Source organism: Oncorhynchus keta, chromosome 19 (assembly GCF_023373465.1).
Source record: "Oncorhynchus keta strain PuntledgeMale-10-30-2019 chromosome 19, Oket_V2, whole genome shotgun sequence".
Lineage (NCBI taxonomy): Eukaryota > Metazoa > Chordata > Actinopteri > Salmoniformes > Salmonidae > Oncorhynchus > Oncorhynchus keta.
The window spans coordinates 29,222,804-29,233,537 of NC_068439.1; the positions used below are offsets into that span (position 1 = coordinate 29,222,804).

At 43.5% G+C, this 10,734-nt stretch overlaps 1 protein-coding gene across 1 annotated transcript; it reads left to right on the forward strand.

Annotated features, from left to right (window-relative positions):
- Positions 1-6,368: 6,368 nt before the first annotated feature.
- On the forward strand, positions 6,369-10,376 carry LOC118371165 (endothelin-2-like). The gene is made up of 4 exons (XM_035756498.1): positions 6,369-6,589; positions 7,658-7,934; positions 8,549-8,653; positions 8,894-10,376. The coding sequence occupies exons 1-4, from the start codon at positions 6,523-6,525 to the stop codon at positions 8,985-8,987; spliced, it is 543 nt and encodes a 180-aa protein (XP_035612391.1). The 5' UTR covers positions 6,369-6,522; the 3' UTR covers positions 8,988-10,376.
- The last annotated feature ends 358 nt before the right edge of the window (positions 10,377-10,734 follow it).

Sequence of the window (10,734 nt, forward strand, 5' to 3'; positions counted from 1 at the left end):
ATGAAATGGTGTCCCTGTGTATGTTTTCTTTCGATCTACACATTTGGTTCTGTTTAATTCAATGCAGCATCATTCAACAGTGCTACAGTATATCTTGTATTTTATGTCGCCCTCTTGTGGCTGCTAGTGCTGGTCCCTCACTAGTCTCGTACATTTGTACTTTTGAGCTTTTCAGCAGATGCTCTTATCCAGAACGACTTACAGTCAGTGCATTCATCTTAACATAGCTCGGTGAGACGCACACATATCTCAGTCAGAGTTTAAGGAGCAATTCAAACCCTTTAGAATTGTAATTCACATCTGCCACCCTCCAAATGTTGTCACCCACTGAGTATTCTATCGCTCTATCCCAAACAGACCCCTGTAGCCTTTACCTCTTCGTTAGCTATAGGACGTGAGACCTAACCAATATGGTAATAGTGCCACCTTGTATGACAGGCAAAGTGGAACATTCGCCATATTGCTTGGCCCTATCCATTTCTCTCAGGGGCTATGGTGTGGACTTGGGATAGTGGCTCAAGTACAATTATCCCCTACCCCCTTGTGGAGATCTGAGAGGATTATATAGATATAACATAGTAATAGCACCACCGGCCAGGTGGAATTGTTGCCATATTGCTCACACCAATCTACTTCTCTCAGATCTACAGTATTGTATAGGGGTTATTTATATGGGTTGATTTGGTATGGTGCATCTACAGTATGCTCTGGAGTAGCTGCAGCGGTTCAGGCTGTTTCTTTGTCTCACTATGAGGACAATGTCTTTGTCAGCCACTAGATGTCCCTAGCATCAAGCCACTGGAGACCGATGCTCAGGACTGCGGTTTGCTGAAAACAATGACATCATCTATTTAAGAAATTGGCCATCCGTCCCTACTGTATTTTCACCCAGAAATTGACATAAAGCATAATTATACATTTCCAATTATTTCAGCCATGGTTGCATTTCAATCTATATTTTCCCAACGTAATGTATTATTGGTAATCACAGTCGTGTAACATTCTGATGAGAACATGTTGAAATGAAATAATGGAATATCTCAGCTACCAGATATAACATGGAAGATTCAAGTGTTCGTTCTTGGCCATGATATCCATTACGTCAATGAGTATGTTGAGTGAGGCATTGGCCCTGCTCCAACATCCATCCTAGCGTTCCACCTGTAAAGTAATATATTGGGCACACATTCTATTACATTTGCTTCTGGACATTGGAATATAATCTTTTGATGAAGTTTCGTGAATAGCAGTGAACCTGGTTGTACCAATACAGTCATCTGGCTGGCTAGAGATAGAAGTTAGTTACACATTCCCATATAATGTAAATGTAAAGTGTTGATCCCAAGTTTTATGAGCTGAAATAAAAGATGAAAGAAAATGTCCAGACGCACAAAAAGCTTATTTCTCTCAGATTTCTTGCCCACATTTGTTTACATCCCTGTTAGTGAGGATATCTCCTTTATCAAGATAATCCATCCACCTGACAGGTGTGGCATATCAAGACAGCATGATCATGACACAGGTGCACCTTGTGCTGGTGTAACAGTATAGCTTCCGTCCCTCTCCTCACCCCGAACCAGGGACCCTCTGCACACATCAACAACTGCCTCCCACGAAGCATCGTTACCCATCGCTCCACAAAAGCCATCCAAGGGAACAACTACTTCAAGGTCTCAGAGCGAGTGATGTCACCGATTGAAACACTATTAGCTTGCACACCGCTAACTAGCTAGTCATTTCACACCGGTGTCGTAACCGACGTCAGTGGGCAAATGTTAACCTTCGATGGACACAGGCATGCTAGAGAAGTGTGCTATTCACGGATTAATCCCGGTTTCAACTGTACAGGGCAAATGGCAGACGCGTGCATGGTGTCGTGTGGGTGCGCGTTGTGAACAGAGTGTCCCATGGTGGCGGTGGGGTTATGGTATTAGCAGGCATGAGCTACAGACAACATACACAATTGCATTTTATCGATTGCAATTTGAATGCACAGAGATACCGTTATTCTGAGGCCCATTGTCGTCCATTCGTCTGCCGCCATCACCTCATATTTCAGCATTATAATGTACGGCCCCATGTCGCAAGGATGTGTACACAAGTCCTGGAAGCTGAAAATGTCCCAGTTCTTCAGTGGACTGGGATGCTCTGGATCAACTTGTATGACAGTGTGTTCCAGTTCCCGCGAATATCCCGGAACTTCACACCTCCATTTAAGAGGGGTGGGACAACATTCCACAGGCCACAATCAACAGCCTAATCAACACTATGCGAAGGAGATGTGTCACGCTGCATGAGGCAAATGGTCACACCAAATATTGACTGTTTTTCTGATCCACGCCCCTACCTTTTTTTTAAAAGGTATCTGTGACCAACAGATGCATGTCTGTATTCCCAGTAATGTGAATATAGATCAGGGCCTAATCAATTTCTTTCAATTGACTGATTTACTTATTTGAACTGTAACTCAGTAAAATCTTTGAAATTGTCGCATGTTTCATTTATAATTTTGTTCAGTGTATTTACAGTGCCTTTGGAGTGATAAGGACACCATCACTGGATTGCTCCTAGGCAGACATGATTCCTAGCAGGTGCCCCTGAATCACATATCACCATAGAAACACCACCAATAATTTTTGGAGGTGGGTGTTGATCCGAAACTTTGAGTCAGAAGCTGTTATTGTTTTATTTCTTTGACGTGTAGTAATTCACAGAGAGGTATGTGATGTTCCAGCGGATGTGTTGGTTATTATGGCCAGTGTTGGTTTATAATGTTGATACAGGCTTGATACAGGCGTTGCTATGGTTTCAAGATTCAGCCCTCATGGTTACACTCCCAACCCCCACTCAGAAAGTGGTGTTGGGCCCACATTAAAAGACATGTTTACATTCTTTACCCTGTGTCATCTCTACACACTCATACCAATGGAATTGACAGGAAAAGGCAGGTGTGTGTTTTAATTGTTCCCCCTGCCCCCCAAACCCCTCTGACCCTTAGAATATAGAAACTGATGTTGTCTTTTGTTCTTGTTTTATAGCAATCATTATCTCTCTCAAAAAAATATGACACAAAACTAATATCTGGCCTGGTGATATCATCAAGTGAGCCACAGACCTCCCACAATCTAACATTCCAAACTGACCATGACATTGCTCAGTTAATATTGCAATGGAATATTTCCTATCTTTCATTTGAGACATTATTTAACTCAAGTCTACGTGCTGTTATCTTTCAGTATGCTTGTCTATGCTACCCTGTCTGTGGTTTCCTTCATGCAAATAATATCAAGGGGTTTTTATTGGGTGCAGACAGATTAGTAATTGTGCAGATACTCAGATACTGTATGGTATTGACTGATATGTTGCACTCAAATGCAGACGTCTAGATTTATGAGTAAAATAAGTGTCAAAGATAGTGACTGCCCACCGATGTCTACCCATGTCTGGAGGATTATTCCACTTTGTTTAGTCACTTAGTTTTGTCACCGACTCGCTCTTTCTCTTTGTCTGTCTCTATGTCTGTGACCTGTCTTAATGAAGGGAGGTGATGATGATTGTGCCATCAGAGAGAGACACAGAGAGAGAGAGAGAGAGAGAGAGAGAGAGACAGAGACAGAGACAGAGAGAGAGAGAGAGAGAGAGAGAGAGAGACAGAGAGAGAGAGAGAGAGAGAGAGAGAGAGAGAGAGAGAGAGAGAGAGAGAGAGAGAGAGAGAGAGAGAGAGAGAGAGAGAGGAATGCAGGTCAGCTGATTAACACATTCTTTCTGCTTTAAGGTATTCCAAGGAATCCGCTCTGTGTTTGTCATCTCACCGCCCTGCATTCCTCTCTCTCTCTCTCTCTCTCTCTCTCTCTCTCTCTCTCTCTCTCTCTCTCTCTCTCTCTGTCTCTCTCTCTCTCTCTGTATCTCTCTCTGTCTCTCTCTCTCTCTGTCTCTCTCTCTCTCTATATATGTATATATCTCTGTCACTGTCTCTCTCTCTTTCTCTCTCTCTGTCTCTCTCTCTCTCTCTCTCTCTCTCTCTCTCTCTCTCTGTATCTCTCTCTCTGTCTCTCTCTCTCTCTCTCTCTCTCTCTCTCTCTCTCTCTCTCTCTCTCTCTCTCTCTCTCTCTCTCTCTCTCTCTCTCTCTCTCTCTCTCTCTGTATCTCTCTCTGTCTCTCTCTCTCTCTCTCTCTCTGTATCTCACTCTCTCTGTATGTCTCACTCTCTCTGTCTCTGTCTCTCTCTCTCTCTCTCTCTGTCTCTCTCTCTCTCTGTCTCTCTCTCTCTCTATATGTATATATCTCTGTCACTGTCTCTCTCTCTCTCTCTCTCTCTCTCTCTCTCTCTCTCTCTCTCTCTCTCTCTCTCTCTCTCTCTCTCTCTCTCTGTATCTCTCTCTCTCTCTCTCTCTCTCTCTCTCTCTCTCTCTCTCTCTCTCTCTCTCTCTCTCTCTCTTTCTTTCTCTCTTTCTTTCTTTCTCTCTCTCTCCCTCTCTCTCTCCCTCTCTCTCTCTCTGTCTCACAGGCGGAAGTGGAAATGGATAAGACCACATTTTTACACTGTGACTGCGTCCCCCCCTCGTGTTGTCTAGAAAGAACAAGGGAGAGCGGGGTTTGTGGAGATGGAAGGGTGGGGGGTCTTTCTCCAGACCGGTTCCACCTCGCCAGTCCATGCAATGTTGGACAAATATTTGCTTTGGACAACATTTTTTTCCTAATGGAACAAATTGTTTCTGAAATTCCATTGTTTTGTCCATTGTGACATCACTTTTGCCTTTCCTCCATGGTCCCCCTCCCCCTTACAAAGACTGCATGTTCCTACAAAGTGTTTTTCCCTTATTGAAGAATGTTGTTTTCTGAGTTGAGGTTGAGGAGTGCACCTTTAGCTTGCCTTTGATGGTATAGCTATAACATGTCTGGCCAAACAGCAGCCTACTGCATTGCAGGCTTTTCCACATTGAACATATGGGGAATTTACAGTAAAAAACACTAGCATATAAAACACTGTGATTACTGTGCCTGAACTGCTGTTGACATTCTGCAGGTCATAGTTTCAACATTTGGCTGCGTGGGTAACAGAGATAGGAGGTTTCAATATCCAAATGCTACTTATGGGAAATAGAGGAGGTGTCAGTATCCAAATGTCACTGACCACAGGTGAACTTGTTGCAGCTGATGCTATTTGCTGTACTCAACAACACTTTGTAAAATATTTATATTTTAGATGCTTAGCTTAAGACTATAGCATTGGAGTATGGTATCACATAGCCTACCCCTCTGAACCGCACAACATAATGTTTTACTTTGTGGATGAATGAACATACCGATATTCCACTCTAATCAACAGTATTCATAGCAGTGATCCTTTAAACTATGGATTTACATGCATTATCTGTTGGTACTCCTTTATCTGATACACGTAGTGCTTTCACTTCCACTGCCTGATCATGTGTTGCTGGAATTTACCACTGAATCACATAGTCTTCCTTCACGACTGATCGGAACAGGACTACCCAGGACGATTTGCATGACTTTACCAGTATTTTGTCTATCTAGATTGATACTCCACTCTACAGCTCTCTTGTGAGAGTGGAAGGACTGCGTGATTGACCATGCAAATGGGCGGAAGGGTGTGTGTGTGTGTGTGTGTGTGTGTGTGTGTGTGTGTGTGTGTGTGTGTGTGTGTGTGTGTGTGTGTGTGTGTGTGTGTGTGTGTGTGTGTGTGTGTGTGTGTGCTTGTGTGCTTGTGTGCTTGTGTGGGCCCCATGGGGGTCATGTGGCGTGTTCTACATTATCTCTGTACCAGGGGTCATGTCACACGTGTGTCAAATTGACGACACAGATAGCGTGTGTCAGAGGGGTCGTCCCGGATGCGTCTGGCTATGACCTCTCTGTTCCATGGGGGCTGCTCCCTCTGCTGTGAACATCACCAGCCCCGAGGACCTGTAGTGGCAGCATGCAAAACAACAGTCCCCATCATCAGACACTATCTTTACAGCCTTTCCTTTTACTGATGACACCAGGTCTTCACTCCGCCTACAGTTTTCCCTCTCCTGCCTGCCTTATGTTTGGAAAAATCCAAAGCATTCCCAGATTCCAAGCCTTTTCTGGTGATTTCCTGTCTCTGTCTCTGTCTCTGTCTCTGTCAATGACAATGACCTCCATACTCCATAAAGGTTAAAACAACTACCCAATAGCAGTTCATTCCTTTTCCGTCTCTCTTCCTGTTGCCTGGAATGTGTCAAGAGTGAGAGGCAGGCAGGCAGTTGCTGAACGGTGATCATTGTGTAACAACATGGGCAGTGGGCGTGGTTAGGTAGGTGACATCACAAAGTGATGGGTATAAGTAGCGGGGCCAGAGGACACTGCAGCACAAAGCACCTGTTGCCTCTCTCTCGCTCTTTATTGGCATCACTCAGGACTGTAAAGCTGTAGCTACTATTACTGTTAACTCTACCAGTGTGTGTACTCTACTGTTTTGTGGCATCTTGGATATTATTGCATCCTGCGTCTTCAGAGATACTCTACCAGAGAATAACTATGGCTCTATCACTGAACTCCATCCTGGCTCTCACCATCATCACACTCTGTGTGCTCCTGCGGGGGGGTAAGCTGTCTTATCTATAACTTTCTATTAAACATTTATATCACTTTGTTGAAAACCTATTAGAAGGACTACGGGTGGTACATTACAATGCGGATTTGTATTCTGTAATTATAAAAATGACTGACGGTGTGTATACGTTTTATTATGCAAGCGTTACATTATTTTCATGAGGCTATTAAATGGAGCGTGAGGGGTCAGAGTTCAGTTGAGATGTCAGGGTTGGGCGAGGTGGTGGGGCTGGGAGATCCAGAATAACATGATACAACCCAGAATGACAAAATATGTTTTATTGTCACACCGGATAGGTGCAGTGAAATGTGTTGTTTTACAGGGTCAGCCATAGTAGTACGGCAGCACTGGAGCAAATTAGGGTTAAGTGCCTTGCTCAAGGGCACATTAGTAATAGATATTTCACCTTGTCGGCTCAAGTATTCGAACCTGCAACCTTTCAGTTACTGGCTCAATGCACTAACCTCTAGGCCACCCCCCACCCTGATGCTAAAAGTCCTGCAGCACCATGCATTCATAGTATTGTTATTACTTCGTTTCCCTCTCAGAATGACAGCTCAGTTAATCTCTGCTCTGGCAGGTGTACTGAGAGGTGGGTGGCTAATGGCAATGCTGTAAAGTTTCTGCATGGCACATGCAGCCTGATGCCAGACTCTTTGACCTGCTCACACAGTTCCCCTTACAGAGATATAATACAAAGACAGACCCTGCTAGGCTGTAATCACACTCTCAATGATAAGATACAGATTATATTGGCACGGTTCAACTCCTATCACTTCATTTGACTGAAAACAACTCAGTCTTTGTTTGGCTTGGACAACATTTCATAACATATTAGTTATAAGTCAAAGTCCAAATGTGTTTGACAAGACCTGATGCATAGGAGAACGGGATGGCAGTTAGCCTACATGTACTTTTCTCTATCAGTGAAAAGAGATTTTGATTAGGATGTGGTTACTGTGTATTTGCTCGGTGCTGATTGCCAAATTGCACAGCCATCTGGTGATTCTGCTGAGTTATAACCAGGCTCTTAACCAATGATCATTTCTGTTTCTATAGGTTTTGGGCTCCCAGTATCCAGCCAGCCTGAGCTCCCTGCCCAATCCCCGTCCCAGAAGATCCCACACCACACCAGGGTTAAACGATGCTCCTGCAGTAACTGGCTGGACAATGAATGCATCTACTTCTGTCACCTGGACATCATTTGGGTCAACACTCCCAATAAGGTTATCCCCTATGGTATTGGCAGCCCCCTGTCCCGACGTCGCCGCTCCACCGGGCGATGTGAATGTGCCCACCCAGCCGACAGGACCTGCTCCGGATTCTGCCACAACAGGTGAGCTCACCTTCAAGAGACAAGGAACTTCTACACTCCTTCCCGCCCTCATCCTCCCCTATTCCTTCCCCTCCCTACCTCCCTGCTAGATACCAGATTGTATCAAGCCAGTGACTATCTGTGTCGGTCATTCGTTTCGGACCAGCCTGTATCAGGATGTATCAGGGCTGCTTGTGGATGAGATGCAGGGAGGAGACGTATTGTCTTTAGTTGTGTAACTAGCGATGGGGGTGAAGGGAGGATGGGGGAAGGGTCTGCATGTTCTGGAGGCTTAGAGCCCCTTTACAGACAAGTCCATTAGTCATGACACTACTTTTGGAATGTTTTACCGGCGGGTATGTCTGTTGTATTGCCACAGTTATTGCTGTTATAACATACCAATGTTGAGGATTAGCCTGTGTATCTCGACAAGGCTTTATCCTGCTCTGTGAAAAGTAATTGAGAACAGGCAGTACTGACATTACTGGGTTGAAATCCATAGCCAACCGTCTGTCACCACTAGCATTGTAGAATTCCGTCGTACAGAATCCAGTCCCATGGCACTTAAGGAGTAGTCTAAATAATGTTATCTTGGTTTGCTTTCATTTTGACGTGGTTATTCTTTCTGTCTGCAGCTCAGAGAACCCCAGATTCGTAGTGGTAGGCCACTCAGACCAGATCCTGGACCAGACTGTTAGCAGTCCAGACACAACCAGCAACGACCTACTGACCTCTCTCAGGTAAGAGAAAGACGAGATACAATAACAACCTCTTAGGATCAGTTTCTCAGACCTAGGTTAATCTTATTGCTGGACTAAAAAGCATGTCCAATGGAGATTCTCCATTGAGGATGTCTTTCAGGCCAGGAGTATTGGCCCATAGAGCGACCCCACGAACATTCAGCAAGTGTTTTTGTGTTATTGAAAAGACAACATGGAATGTTTATCTTAGCCTGATGTTTCTCTCTTTGTTCTTTACAGAAACATTTTTCGATCCAACATGGCTGCCATAGAGAAAGGTTCTTCCTCCAGGAAGAAGAATGCCTCCAGAGTCAACAGACTGAACATCGGGTAGATGAGGAGGAGGGAAGAAGAGGAGCTTGAATAGCTCCAGAGCATTCGAACAAAGACCTCCTGGAGGAGTCTAGGGAGTCCTCCCCCGGAAAGACAGAGAGGTCCTGAGAGGAGAGGCCCTGAGAAGAGGGCAAAGATGGAACACTTCCCAATGGCTGCCTGCTGATTGTTGTATACCACACAGTGGACTGGATATGGACATTATCTGGATATGAGTCTTGGACTAATCTAGCTAAGAGTCTGGCTTAGAAGACTAGGGAAGTTTAAGTGTGTCCTCTGTGAACTGTGACAGTCTGGACTAGAATGGTTACTGACTGTTTGCTGGGCATGGGTTGTCATCATGTTCTAAACATAAATACACTTTCTGTGTCTGAGCACATGAAATGGGCAGATGCAAGCCAAGGCATTCTGGAGTGATGTTTGCCTATGTTTACTTTACAGGCTTACTTCATTAGTGCCCTGAAAATATTGACCACTATTGTCATTTGGATTTTGATCCTTACTTTACCTGTCGCACGACATCTACTATATCATAGAATTCAAATCCAAAAAGAATCCTCTGTATCAGAGATGAATTGCCGGTTTATAGTGATTGCCGTGCACACATTAAAATGACTTGAAATACATTTGACACATGAAGGACATGACTTTAAGGCACAGGGAATTGCTACACACACAGCCTTCCTGTAGCAGCAGATAAAAGCAGGTCTATTGTGATGGCGGAAATATTTATTGCATACTGTAGCCACTGTTGATTGTTTTGATTGTAGACAGAGTGAAGGCAGCAGGTCTCAATAGGTCTGCTCCTTGCCAAATATGCAGTGATTGTTTTTCTGCTTGCAACAAATGTCCATTAAATGTCAATGTCATTACCCATTAGGAAATTATGACACTGCACTTTTGTTCTAATGCCTTCAAAGGAATGTGTTTTTATGTCCAGTAGGCTTTAGATGGGTTGGGCTGATTGCTGAACTCCAGCCACTGTCTGACCACAAGGCATTTACTGTAAACACTACATCAAAAAAACAAGCCTTCCACTGATGTTGGAGTCCAATATCACAATGCCGTATATTTATGATATTATTATTTATTTATTTGTTTGTGTGTTGTTTCGAAATGTGTGTATCAAAATGCTGGACTGTGCTTTTGTTTTATGAACTGTTGTTATCCCTAGAAGGACAATTCACCCTCAATAGTCTATTTAGCAGTCAAGGACACCATAGGAAATGTTTACCCATGAATTGTTCTATTCCAAGCTGTTCATATTATCTACTGTACACGTACAAAAGTCTCAAATTATTTATTTAACTTATTTGTGGGGTATATTTATATATTTGTGTTGTGTGAGTTTATCACTTTTAATATGTGAGGAAATAAATACTAAAATGAATGCTGTTGCTTTGTTTGATTATTTCAAAATGACAATTGATCCTTGTTTCAAGTTGCATTGTCAAGTGCACAAGTACAGGGAAAGGCCTTTCTTGCAAGCTCCTTCCCAGAAATGCAGTCGTCAATATCAGTAGTACTATTTAAAAAAGTAAAGAAGAACAAAAACACACGAGAAATAGAAATAACGCAAGAAAGTAAATAAGTTATATATGTACATGGTCAGTTCAAGGGTCAGTGCCAGTACCATATTTACAATGTTCAGGGATACTGGAGTGGTAGGGGTAGATATGTATTGGGGGACGTTGACTAGGCATCCGGATATACAGTATGATAAACAGAGCAGCAGTGGTGTATATGAT